Source organism: Plecotus auritus (assembly GCF_963455305.1).
Source record: "Plecotus auritus genome assembly, chromosome: 6".
NCBI classification, from domain to species: Eukaryota; Metazoa; Chordata; class Mammalia; order Chiroptera; family Vespertilionidae; genus Plecotus; species Plecotus auritus.
Window position 1 is genome coordinate 152,213,995 of NC_137773.1, and position 14,239 is coordinate 152,228,233.

General features: G+C 35.6%; 1 protein-coding gene across 3 annotated transcripts in view; it reads left to right on the forward strand.

Annotated features, from left to right (window-relative positions):
- The window catches only part of MRPL3 (mitochondrial ribosomal protein L3), a 44,450-nt gene extending 32,409 nt beyond the window's left edge, over positions 1 to 12,041 (forward strand). The window contains exons 7-11 of one of the 3 annotated variants that reach the window (XR_013960920.1): positions 1,780 to 1,888; positions 6,966 to 7,043; positions 7,272 to 7,349; positions 8,128 to 8,263; positions 11,333 to 11,678. Coding sequence is in view for 2 of the 3 variants with exons in the window: in XM_080674717.1 (XP_080530843.1) it covers positions 1,780 to 1,888; positions 6,966 to 7,043; positions 7,272 to 7,361; positions 11,333 to 11,485 (430 nt within the window). In the remaining variant the exon portion in view is untranslated. Of the gene's footprint in view, positions 1 to 1,779; positions 1,889 to 6,965; positions 7,044 to 7,271; positions 7,362 to 8,127; positions 8,264 to 11,332 lie in introns of all 3 variants that reach the window. The other 2 variants (XM_080674717.1, XM_080674718.1) reach the window with 2 other exon arrangements.
- Positions 12,042 to 14,239: the final 2,198 nt, after the last annotated feature.

Genomic DNA, 14,239 nt, shown 5'->3' on the forward strand with positions numbered 1-14,239 from the left:
TTAGGTATTTCCTTTTTATTTTCCAATATGTCCTAAAATCTGTTAAATGGAAATATTTATTGTTTCTGAGGCAGAATTTCAGTAAAATAATTCATTATCATAGCTTTTCTTCTTAAATGTTAATCTTATAATTTTTAAGTTTAATATATATGAAACTTCCATTTTAGCTTTGTATCAGGAATAAGAATTATTTCGAGTTTTTGAGGCAGAAAATAATTATGTATACACAAGTGATATGTCCAGTTGATTATGAAGAAAGTAGTGTAAGCTGCAGTTAAATTATTCATATACAAATAACATTTGACCTGTGATATGATAATGTTCAGCTGTTAGGTTCTGTACATAGTTCTTATTTTATAGATAAATCAAGAATTCAACAAAATATTATACGGGCTTACTTCAACTCATTACTCTCTGATAATTCTTGTTAAATGCACAGCAAAGTGCTTGTGGATATAAGGTGGTTTTCGTAACCTTTTGCAAAAGGCCTGAACTATTCACTGTCTACTTAATAACAGCTAGCTTAGTTAGGGTTAGGAAACACAACTTTAAAATATGTTGACATATTATCTAATGAGAGCTGAAAAAAATGTTCATCTTGACATATTATCTAATGAAAGCTGAAAAAAAAAATGTTCATCTTAAGTCTATAAAAATATGTCCACTACAGCTTACAATTCATTCAAGCCCTTTTATTATATGATTTGTACTGATAGCACAGACATAATATGCTTTGAATCACAGTGTTGTTCACTTTCCACCTGCATGGCAGAATGTTTCTCTAGTTACAGACTTTGACAGAATTTTGTAGGTTTTGCTTAAAGTGAAATAATTACACTTTAAGAAATTGTAACTCTGATTTTTTCATTAGCTTCCTATTTAAGCCTTGAAACCAATATCCATCTGGTATCTTCTAATAGTAAAACATTCAGCTTTTAGGGTATTATTGTTTTATTTAATGTTCTGTTGCATTAGTTTTCTGTTGCTGCATAACACATTGCCCTAAATCATAACAGCTTAAAACAACAAATATTTATTATATTACCTCACAGCTTCTGTGGTCAGGAATCCCAGTAAACTTAGCTGAATTCCTGTCTGAGGGTGTCTCCCAGGCTGCAGTCATCTCAGTGTTCGACTTGGGGAGAATTGCCACCAAGCCTTCGGTCCACAGTTGTTGGCTAGAGACATCCTTGCCTCTTGACTCTGTAGAATAGCTTACAGTATGGCAGTTTGCTTCCTACAGAGCCTATCAAGCAAGAGAGTGCCAAGATGGAAGCCACATTCTCCTTGTAACCTAATGTCAGAGGTGGCATCTCATCAATTTTGCCATCATTTATTTCTTAGAAGTGAGTTGCTAGGTCCACCCAGACTCAAGAAGAGGTGAGAACTTGAGGGCATGAGTACCAGGAAGTGTGGGGATCTTAATGGTTGTCTGCCATATCTCTTGTGAGTACTTTGGAACTTCTAGAAATATACCACTCTTACTATGTTGTTTCATAGGTTTATAAAACCCCCTGTTCAGATTGAACTCCCTTTGCTTAGCTTGCTCTTGTCTCACAATCTTGAATTAATCATTTTATATAAAACAAGATTTCAGGAAGGGATTCAAACCAGGTCAGACATAAAAGAATGTTCATTTGCGGTTTTGCTTGTATAGCCTTTTCTGGTTATTTAGATAAGAAGTTTTGTCAAAACTCTAAGGTACTATCAAGAAAGTGTACAGTTGGGTGTATTTTATGCTCTGTTCATTGTGTAAATTCTGATGTTTATTTTGCTCAGCATTGGTAAAGGTTTTCAAGGTGTCATGAAACGATGGGGATTTAAAGGCCAGCCTGCTACTCATGGTCAAACGAAAACTCACAGGAGACCTGGAGCTATTTCAACTGGTGTAAGTATAACTTAGAGGTACTCTTTTTAATGTTACGATAGGTTCAAACTTCTGCACATATAGTGCTTTAGTCTGACCTTGGGAATCAAGTCACATAATGTTAATCCTACGCAAGGTGGGTCCTAGTACTCATCACACTTTTATGGGTCCTGGTCTTACTTACTTTCCAGAGGCCGACTTGAATCATTTAGTTATTCCCTACATTCCTACAGTCAGTATTCTAAATATTTTTCTGCCTACTTTCTCATTCCCATCTCTGACTCCCCTCCTACACTCTGAAGTCAGCTGCAAGAAATTAGGGATTAGAATGCCTTTTCATCTGGTTCCTTCACAGACTTATTTATTTTCCTTAAATGGCAGTTTAAGGATTGTCAAGAATAATATAATGGTGTAAGAGAAGAAATGGTGAAGGACTTTGTATTGCTAATTCAGATCTACTCTCCCAGAGATACAGCATAAAGTGCTGGGGGCGGGGGAGGAGTGAAGAGGCATAATTTATTGGAGCATCCTAGTAATGCAAGTTTAATCTCTAAAGCTTGATATATATGTACTGGTATATCAGTATTAAGTGGGAATATTTCTACTTCTTTCATAAGAGGAACACACATTAAAACCATTCTTGAGTTACTAAATTCTTATGTAGCAGAATGTGTTATGAAGCTTTGATTTTTGCCACTGTGTTAGTTAGAATATAGGGGAACAGGTTCTTATGCGTTGCTGGGTGGGAATACAAACTAGTGCATCTTTCGTTGGGGATAAAATATAGTATAGTGTGGCAATATCTAATAGAACTACACAGCAATGCTACTTCCAGGTATTTACCCTGAAGATACTCATTTTCACAAAATTCGTTATTGCAACATGATTTATACTATAGGCATAAATGTCCATACCTGGGAGTTTGGATGAATAAAGTATGGTACTTCTGCTCAATAGAATACTATGCAGCTGAAAAGAGAATGAGAAGATGATTTCCAGGATATAAGGAAATGCACACGTTACCTGGTTGTTTTTGCAAAAAGAAAGGACCTAAAAGATAACCCAGAAACTGAATTGGTTACCTACAGGAGATGGGAGGGAACAGTATGGAAGGGCTCAAAAGTGGTAAGAGAGACACTTCCACAGATATACTTTTTAAAATTTTTATAGTTGAAACCATGTTAATGTTTTATGTATTCAAAATAAAATACAAAGAAAGGGGGATCCATAATGGACTAGAATTAGAAGATTAACCTAACTGTTTGAAATGAATAACATAACCTCACCAAACAGGTGGGGGAGTAACTCAAATAACTTTTGAACACAGTATTTGGCCATATGTCTTGAGTGTAAATTAAAAAGGTACTGTGCATAGGTGTTGAATTCTAATTATGTTTATTTGCAACTAGAGGCCCGTTGCAGGAAGATTCCTGCAAGAATAGGGCTTCCTGCGGCCGGAGCAAAGCAGAGAAGGGAGCGAAGCCCACCGAGGCAGGCTTCCCTCCCGTCTCCGCCGCCACCTCGCTCCCTTCTCCACAGCTTCGCTCCATGCCTGCGTATGCAAATTAACTTCCATCTTTGTTGGGTTAATTTGCATACTGATTGGCTGGTGGGTGTAGCAGAGGGATGGTCAATTTGTATGTTTCTCTTTTATTAGTATAGATGATATTAGGTAGCTATTCTGAAATAATTTTCTGTGAATTTAAGGTTGAGAAGATAGGTAAATATATTACTAATGGGAGCCACATTTCTCACTGTTAGAGAAGGGTATTAAGTTATGAAAAGGAAGGAAATTAAAATGAACCCTATAGGGCTGAATTCCAGTTGTAGGTACCAGTATATATTTACTATGTGTTTATGTAAAGAAAGGAATGGGTATAAATACACGTATGTTTTAGCTGCTGAAAGGGCATAAAAGCAGAGATATTCCATAGCAATGAACACAACTAGAGCCTTGGTTTCTAAACACCAGCTTGTTCAAAAAATCAAGGAAGTGCTTTTAAAATGATACGTGAAAAGGACCCAGGATCCAGCTACAATTAGCTCCCACAAAAAAGGACAGTTTGATTTGAAAACTTAATGAAATACACTTAGGATCAATGAGTTCCCACTGATAAAAATAGATTAATAAATGGAGAAAAGGGACTGCTCTTCCTTACACTATAATCTCAGCTAATAAGTGTGGAAAGGATGTTGGAGTTAGAATTTCACTTTGATGGCCATCAGAGGAATTATCAATGGATGCTAAAACAAGTGGTGAAAGCTTGATGGACCTTAGATGTTTACATAGTCCCACAAGTTGCCTATTAATTACAAAGGGGAAAATATAACCTTAGAGTGAATTAACTGAGTGAACACATCCTTAACTAACTGATCAATGTTATACATCACCAGTAATTGAACAAACCAACACAATGTGCCTCCTGAACGGATTCCAGGTAAAGAACACATCATCACTTCTGTGGTGATTCCCATTGAAAATGCATCACCTGAATCTAACCGCAGGGAAACACTAGACAGACCCCAAGTGAGTGATAGTCCACAAAATAATTGGTTTGTAGCCTTAGACAAGGAAAGGTTGAGGAGCTGCTCCAGATTTAAGGAGACTAAAGAGACATGACAACTATGTGTAATTCTGAAGTGGATCTGGACTTGGGGGGAAATAGCGGTAAAGAACATTATTGGGACAGTTGACAAAATTAGAATGTGGACTGTAGATTAGGTAATGTATTAAATCTTTTGAGTTTCTTAATTGTATTGTGGTTATGTAAGAGAATTAGGAAATAGACACTGAAATACTTACAGGTAAAGGAGCATGATGTCTGCCACTAAATTATGGATGAAATAGGAGATGTGCATACATATAGAGTGAGTGGTAAAGCAAATGTGCAACCTCTAAACAGTTGGTAAATTTGGGTAGAGTATGAGAGTTTTTGTGTTACTTTTGCAACTTTTTATAAATGTGAAATTGTAGTTTTAAATTAAAATAGTTATTAAAGTGAGGTTTATCATCGACATAAATATAAGACCTTAAAAACCTTAAGAAAAAATAGGAGTAAGTTTTCATGATCTTGGGTTTGGCAAAGCCTTATATCTGACACCAAAAGTACAAGTAACAGAAGATATAGATAAATTAGATTTCATCAACAGTTTAAACTTTGGGCTGCATACAGCTCCATCAAGAAAATGAAAAGACAACTCACAGAATGGAAGAAAGTATTTGCAAATCATATATCTGCTAAGACTTGTATCCAGAATATATAAACTCTTATAACTCAATAGTAAAAAAATAACCCAATTAAATGTAGGCAAAGGACTTGGATAGACATTCTCCCAAAAGAGATATACAAATGGCCAATAAGCACATGAAGAGATGCTTAACATCTTTAGCTATTACATTCATGTAAATCCAAACCACAGTGAGATACCACTTAACACTCAATAGAATGACTATATTAAAAAAGGCAGATAATAACAAAAGTTGGCAAGGATGTGGATGAATTGGGACCCTTATACATTGTCAGTAGGAATGTGAAAATGGTGCAGCAGTTGCTAAAAATGTTAACTAAAATAAGACCCAGCAATTCCACTCTTTGGAATGTATACTTCAAAAGAAATGAAAACATGCACACAAAGACCTGTGCGTGAATAGTCATAGCAGCATTATGCATAATAGCCAAAAAATTAGAAACAACCCAAAGGGTCATCAAATGATGAATGGATAATTAAAGAGTGGTGTATTCACACATTATTATTTAGCAATAAAATGGAAAGAAGTTTTGATATATGCTACAACACGGCGGAGCCTTGAAAACGTTATGCTAAGGGAAAGAAGCCAAGCACAGTAGACTGTATATTGCATATTCCATTTATGTGAAATGTCCATCCTAGGCAAATCTGCAGAGATGAAAGTAGATTAGAGGTTTGTACAGGGTTGGGGGAGTGAACACTAATGAGTATGAAATTTTTGTCTGGGATTGATGAAAATGTCCTAAGATTGGTTTTAGCAATACACAACTCTCTGAATGAACTAAAAATATTAAACTGCCCTTTAAAAGGGTGAAATATGTGGTATATGAATTATATTAATAAAGTTCTTTTAAAAATTAGGCATGTAGAAGACTATTCTTATAACTCAAGTTAATTATTTGTCATGAAATACACTGTTCTGTGTTTGTAAATACTTTAAGGATTAGCTAGTGACTGCCTTTATAATCTTAAGAGTTAGGGTATACTTTTAAGGAGAGTAAATTTAATTGGGGAGGGCAGAGTCTTTTTTTAGTAATGTAATGTTAAGCAGGTGCTTATCACCGGGTGCATTTCTAGAATAAATATGGAATAAATAAGAGTGATACTTCGTCTATAATATTCACAATTGTCTTTTAAGCTGGGTTATCTCTTAATGAGTTACTTCCCCTGGACTTCTGTTATGAGAGTAGTGATGCAAAAGTTTTTCTATTTCAAGAATTCATGTGTCCTGAGACCCTTTCCCATTTTAGATGGAATTCATATTTGCTTCTTGAGATGTAAAATTATTATCCATTATCAGAGCTAAAATAGTAGAGATTGTGGGAAGCTGTTTGATTTATGTGAATCTGAGATAACCAGTGCTGGACAAACAAACTCAATATTCTGATAACTGTCCTTTAATCATTCTGGTGAAGGAAGGTAACATCAAAAGCAAGGGAGGGGAGTAGGTGCGGATTGAGTCCATTACATGGGCTGCTATGGAGATTCACGAAAGCAGGCCGGCAGTTATTTGTTCCTTTGGTGGTGTGACATGTTTGTATGTCCTTTATTTTTCTTTATAAATTCTCAAGCAGTGTTAGCGCAGCGACTACTCTCTTGTTACTGAGTTTTTCTCCTAACTCTGTCCTTAGTCTGTATTTATTTTGTCGCTCTGATCTAATGTAGACTAGATTACCCCTCTTGGGGTAGGTGTGTCCAAATTCATATTTAGTTCTTTACTGGGGCCTAGCAGAATGGGGGAAGGGATTAAACATTTTAATAATTTCTATCTTAGTTTACATTTTGTTTTGATCAGAACTGTTTTAAATTGAGAGTATTTAAAAGTGCTAATTTTGGTTCTCTCATTTAGGATGTCGCCAGAGTCTGGCCTGGAACTAAAATGCCTGGGAAAATGGGAAACAGAGATAGGACAGAATTTGGACTGAAAGTAAGTTTCTGAAGTGGCTCTTTTTAGGAATGGTTAAATTAATGCCTGAATGCAAAGGCACCAGAGCATGGACTTAATGTGTATCTGTTTAATTATTGTTTGTTCAATTTAATGTTTAAACATTAGATTGTTCTAATAGGTTTTACAGTTATTGAGGGGTGGAGGATACGTGAACTCTGTGTTATATATTCTCAAATTTTTAAAGTATGATTTCATTTATGGCTTTAGGTGTGGAGAATAAATACAAAGCACAATATAATCTATGTAAATGGCTCTGTACCTGGACATAAAAATTGCTTAGTAAAGGTAAGTATAGCTGTCTTTATTTCCCATTGTTCATTTATATGAATATGAAAAATAGCCCCTAATTTTCAAGCTACATGAGTTCTCTGCTAAATTATCTTTTTAGTAGCAACTGAATGCAAAAATTGCATAGAACAACCTATAGTATATGTCTGTAAAAAAGGTAGGACCAGTAAGCAGAGGCTCTTTAGAAATATAAAAAGGAGATTAGGACACTCTTGCCAAAATATGAATATATCTCTGTTGTTCCAAATAAGGACTTCTTAGTTTCTTAAGAGTACTTTGACACCGGAACCAGAAATACTGGAGGTGGAAATTAAATGAGAGAGTCCAGAAGAAAGGTGATTAAAGGTAGACATTTTAAAGAGAGATTCTGTTGTTATTATTACTGGCATTGCTTTGATTGTACTTTTAAGTATTTTCCCTAAAACTACGCATGCTCATTTTTATGTTCAACATATGAAGGAAAAGAAGAAAATAAACATATTGTACAGGATAGATTTGAAGAAAACCTCGCCTCTCAGACTTATTTCCATAAATAAAATACAAATTAAATTAAATATTCTGCCTGGGTTTAAGCCATTGTAATACAAAGTGATAAATCACTCGAGTTTTGAACCTCCCATTCTGAAAATAAATTTGTAATAAAAGTTATATCAGCTATTCCTGGAAATATACTTTTCATTAATTTTCCAACAACAACAAAAATAGGTTGAAACTTAAACCTCAGGTTTTTCATATTGGGTCTCTTTCTATGTGTACTTTTTATTTCTTAAAATAGTTCTGGCCCAGCCGGGTGTAGCTCAGCGGTTGAGCATCGACCCAGGAACCAAGAGGTCACTGGTTCGATTCCTGGTCAGGGCATGTGCCCAGGTTGCGGGCTCGATCCCTGGTCGGGGGCGTGCAGGAGGCAGCTGGTCAGTGATTCTCTCTCATCATTGTTTCTGTCTCTCTCTCCTTTCCTCTCTGAAATCAATGAAAGTGTATTAAAAAAAATAATTCTGTTACTAGAATAAGGTACAGTATTGTTTTAATCTTACAGTAATTAAAATTCCCTTCCTGGCACTCTTCACTTTTTGACTGGATTATTCTCTTGTTTCTTTTGTTAAGATTGCAGGTGCATAGGCTTAAGTAGGTTTCCAAACCCAGGTGATCCATTCTCCAAGTGACTACAGTGACAAGTGGCTGAAGCCAGCAAGTTGTCATTGTATTTCTCGTAACATTTTGGCTTCATAATTCAATGTATCCCTACCTCTGCAATCCAGATTTATTACGTTATGCATATCACAACCCAATAAAAGAGAGGAAAGTGGTTATTTTCCATAATAAAGTTATACTGGATAGCAGGTGGATTTTTTAATGTTGTCAAGTCCTTATAACCCCATTTGCTGCATTCACGACTCTAGGCTGGCTTTCCAGCTGAACTCCACTATTGCTGCTGTGACTTCTCAGGTACCACCTCAGCATCTTCTTAGATGCTTCTTAGTAACTATTGGGGATGAATAGGTCAGCTGTCTTGAAAAACCATAATCTATGTAGTAATTTTCTGATCTGGTTGTTATAAACAGTTTATAAGCAACATTTATTACTCGGACTTTTCATCCACTTGATTAAAAATTGCTTTCAAAAACTCAGCTCTCGAATGGATGGTGGCCTGCTGTCACTGAAGAAAGACAGGCAGAAGGTCCACCATAGGTGATTTCTAAAGAGGAGTCCAAATATATTTTGAGAAACTTACAGCAGCAGAGAAATGTCTAGTCCCCTTTGAACTGTTAACACACTAGTGAATGCATTTTCAACAAACATGTTTTGATTTTAAAAAGAACTCATCTTGAAAAAGAAGTCTTTGAATTATGGTACCTAAACAGCTTCTTTGGAATCTAAAATGTGTGCTTCAATCATTAAGGTGTAGGTTTGAAGGGGTAGTTTGTGGGCTTGTGTTTAAATGTCAGCAGTGTGGTACATCTTTTGAAAACATTCAGCCACTTTCTCTCTTCTCCCAGGTGATTGCATAGCAGGTAAGCCCTTGCCGGTGGAGCATAGCGCTTCTGGCTGGACAGGCAGCCTCACGAACAGCCACTCACTCCATGGGAGCTTTTGCTCTCTCAGAGCACAGGGCTGCCAATGTCTTTAATTCCAAAATTAGTAAAGATAGTCCTTGGAATGACCAGCCTGTTTCATTGCTGTAAGCTTTTGTTGTGTGGACTCACTAAATGTATTAAGGGAGCCTAAGAAACTATTTACAGCATAATGTAGGTTATGTTAATTAAATACTACTCATGTGTGCTCATCCCTATGTCCTCATTTAAGTTTATTTTCAAGTTGTGCCTGGTTTGTGTGTGTGTGCTAACCCCCCACCCCACCTTTTTTCACAAGATTTGAACTGCTTTGCCAATACACATAAATATAAAAAGAATGAAGTAGGTAATTGAGGGGGTCTCGGTGAAGGCAGGGAAGAAATAAAGCCAGAGGTAAAATTAAGTGCACAAAAATTCATACGAGTCTTGCACCTTTGGACTGTAAACTTGCAGCCCTCAATTTAAAGCTGCTCTCGTCTTTTATGTTTCAAATCAGTGAATTACATATTGTACTGTAGCTTTTATAGTTAGAATAGTTAAACGGTGCTTTTGCCTGAAATGTTCCTCAGCTATAACAGATTTATAAAAATGTAAAAGTAACAAGAACTCACTCTTCAAGTCATCTGTTAGTAAATGTTTACATTTATCAAATTAGCACAGAAAGTTTTATTGTTGGTTTTATTTTCAATTCTAAATTGAGACAGTTTAAATTGGTAAGAATATGACCTCTTTTTAGTCCAAGATTAATTGTGGGGGGAAGTGATTTTATTTTCTTCTGGGCAACTTGCTGATAATTTTTTAGAACAGTTTTAATGAGAGATTAAAATAGATATGTTTTTCTGTACTTAGCTGTTCCTAGCAGCTGTGTCTTATTTCAACCAAGTTATTCATTCTAACAGTTTGGCATTTAAATATTTTTTTATTGATTTCAGAGAGGAAGTAAGAGGAGGTGGGGAGAGAAACATCAGTGATGAGAGAGAATCATTGATCGGCTGCCTCCTGCATGCCTGCAACCCAGGCATGCACCCTGAGCAGAAATCAAACCATGACCTCCTGGTTCATAGGTCTACGCTCAACCATTGAGCCACTCCTGCCAGGCCAAATTATTCATTTCTTATTGCCAAAATTATCATGGCTTATTTTACTCTGCGTGTATAATTATATGTAATTTTTTTTATTCCTCTCTGAATGAAGGCTGTAGAAGTCAGAAGCTTTAAAGAACCCAATGATGTTTTCCAAAAATAAAACTCAACATTTCAGATTATATCAACATCTGTAGTATTCCTTAGCTTGTGAATTCACAGATAATTAGAATATTTTTAGAACATAGTAGCGATAAAGACTTATGAATTTGTTTTTTTGCTAAATACTATTCTGTTCTTAGCTTACAAATAAGAATGCTACTTGTTAAATGTAAGCTGATTTCCTTAATAAAACTTGATGTTTTTTTATTATGTGTTCATAGAATGAAGACTAATAAAAATACTAGGTAAACTTTTTCATCTCAGCTCAAAAAATATGGTATAAAATAATAAAAATAGACAATATGAGTAGATGAAATCATTAAGTAGATAGTAATACCTTTTAGGTATATAGTTTATATCAGTCTTTATATTTGAAAAATTTGGATATACCTGATATTTAAATAGAAATTATGGAATATAATTTATCCTGTTGGGCAGTTTTAGAAATTTTTCTTCTTATGAGATAATTAACTTGAGGAAGATTATATTAATTTATTCAAATAAAAAGGATACATTGAGTTCCTTTTACGTTATATAACAGTTGCATTATTCACATTAGAAAATATAGGAAGATATTCTTTGATTATGAATAAGTAAAACAGCCTATCTTTAAGTAACTTAATTGGTAGCACTCATTAACAAACTCTTTGCTTCTTCCTTCCAGATCAAAGATTCTATACTACCTGCATATAAGGATTTCTGCAAAAATCTACCATTCCCTACATATTTTCCTGATGGAGATGACGAGGAACTACCAGAAAATTTATATGATGAAAATATGTGTCTACCCAGTGCACCTTCTATTACATTTGCCTAACCCCATTGGCCATGGCAGAACCTCAGCCTCACATATTTTATTAGTTTTGATGAGCCAGAACAATAACATAGCCAGGAATTATATTTTACTTTCTTAGTCAAAACAATATCACACTTGTCAAGGGCACAATATGTCATTCATCCCCCAATGGAATTTTTTTAAATTACCACATTAAATAAATCAATTAAGTAGATTGGATATGCCACATTTAGATGGACTGGCAGTGTGCATATTATTAAATCTTTGTAGTTTGTGGGTTTCATTATTTTTTCTATTATATATTTTTCAAGTTATCTTAAGATGTTCATAAATTAAAGATTTGTTTTTGTGAAATCATTGTATGGCAAAGCATATGGGGACTATGTTATAACCTATTATTTGGATAATAAAATCCATTTCCTAAAATTATCAGTTTTCTATAGAGTCCTGAAGGGAGAAAGCAAGTGAGGTTTTTATTTAAATTAAAGACAATCGTAAATTACGGGTCTTTTTTACACTTTTGTTGAGAGGAATAGTTATTTTTCAGTTTGATCACTTAACTATAAGATAGGTAAAACCACTTTTCCTTGATGCCTTCTTTAAAGGATTTGAAATGGCCTGGGATTGTACGTTCAACAAACTTTTATTAAGCACCTATTACTGAAAATGTTAATGGCTCCTGGGTTTCACTTCATTGTACGAAATTAAAATGTGCTTTCTAATTGCTACTTATGACAAATAATTAAGCTTAACAATGTAAGTATAAGCAGGCCTCATTTAACATTAAATTTACTCTGGACCAGGTTCCTGAGGCCCCACAGCATTCATATTAACTCTAGATGTTTTCTGAGACTTGATTTATATGGCTACCCAAGAGACTTATTAGCTACAGTGTTAGGTCTCCACATGATTTCCTGATAACTGATCGATTTATTATTAAAAGTTCCCACAGTATTTTTCTACCCCTACAAAATTTCATTTTTTTATTTAAATCCTAATATAACCATATCTTTTCTAAAGTTTTTATTTGTACTAATTCTATTAAAGATTTGTGGAAATTGATAGGAAATCTAAGCTATAAAATAGTAAAGTAAGGGGGAAATATCTAGGAAGATGTAAATCAAAATAAGTGAAGGGTTGGGAAGGGATGCTGCCAAGACAATATAGATGAGCAGGCCATCCATGCAGTTTTTGGTTTGGCTCTGAGCTACCTGGTACCAAAGTAAAACAAGTAACATTGAACGGTTACATATTTAGCTTTAATGGTAAGTTCCCCAAGAGGACTCATTTTAAACAGGAGTAAGTCTTGTTTTCCATACCATTTTTCATTAAAAACCTAAACAACTTATCAACCTAGAAATTCCTGGACTTGTTAAAAGATATCTCAAGCAAACATCATACTCAAGGGTATGTTATAGTTAAACATTCTTCTCAGAGATCAAACAAGGATACCCTTTACCAGTTCTATTCAGTGATGTTCTTGGAGGTCCTGGCCAGTGCATAATACACAAAAACACGATGTAAATATTGGAAAGTGAACATGATCTACCTAGAAGATCAAGGACAATTAACTGATCAGCTACCAGAACCAATGAAGAAAGTTCAAAAAAGTGACTGAGTACAAGCTTAATATACAAATGTATAATAGCAATATCTCATTGGAAAATTTTATGGGAGGAAAATGAATATCCACAATAGCAATTTTTAAAAAAGGTTACCTGGAAAAAGCCCAACAAGTTTGCTAGCGTCAATGGAGAACAATATTATGGTTGTAGATGAGAAGACAATAGTGCAAAGAATTCAGTCCTGTTTTTAAAATCTCAACAGACCTACCATAGGATTGTTCAAACTGATTCTAAAATTTATGTGAACATATAAATTCAAGAATGACCAAAACTTAAAATTAGGTATGACCCATATGCTTAGGGACTTAGGCTTACTTAACTTGGAAATTCAGAATACTGCATGCCTTAATTCTTTAGTTAGCTACATTTGATCAAAAGATTTTAGTGAACTTGTAGATGTGTCAAGTTTGCTGAGAAAGGGATGGGAAGCAGCTGTTATCTTAGCAACACAAACAGTTATTACTGGGAAAACATAATCTTGGAATCATAGCATTTGAAAGTAGCCCGATGGCAGAATAAGAGCGAGGATAGTTCAGCAGCCATTTGCCCAAGGCATGGGTTTTGAAGGCAGGGAGCCTTCTAGAGAGCCCGCCCGAACCCACCACCATCTGTCCCTCTCTGGAGTCTGCAAGTGGAGTGTAGATCGGCATTTGAGTTTTAAAGAAAAAATGTCTGAGCACCTTTTAGGATTATAAGAGTGAGCGCTGGCTTTCAAGGGCCAGACTGCAAAGCATCTACTCACACCCCCCACCATCAACACCCCCCCCCCGCCACCCACCCCCCCTTTTCCACTGCCAGCACCTGCTTTTGCAAACTTTTTCAGTGGCCCAGAAGTGTTCCACTGAGCCAGTGAAAGGAGGAGGCTTCTCTGCAGCAATGGAATACAAGGCCAGAGTGTGCCTGGTCCAACACTAAGCAAAACACACGTTCTTTGCTAAGAACCTTGGCTCACTATTTCTGGCTACAGCACCTGTCATTAAATGTTCAACTTGAGAAAAATGGAACTCTGCCTACGATGGATAAAGGAGCGTGTGGTCTGGACACTGGCTCGCTCACCTCTGTTTGGAGCCCATGCAATACTAGTGACCGGCTCCTAAGCAGTGTTGGTCCCTGGGCAGATGAGGCAATACGGTTTTCAGCTATGGAGCCC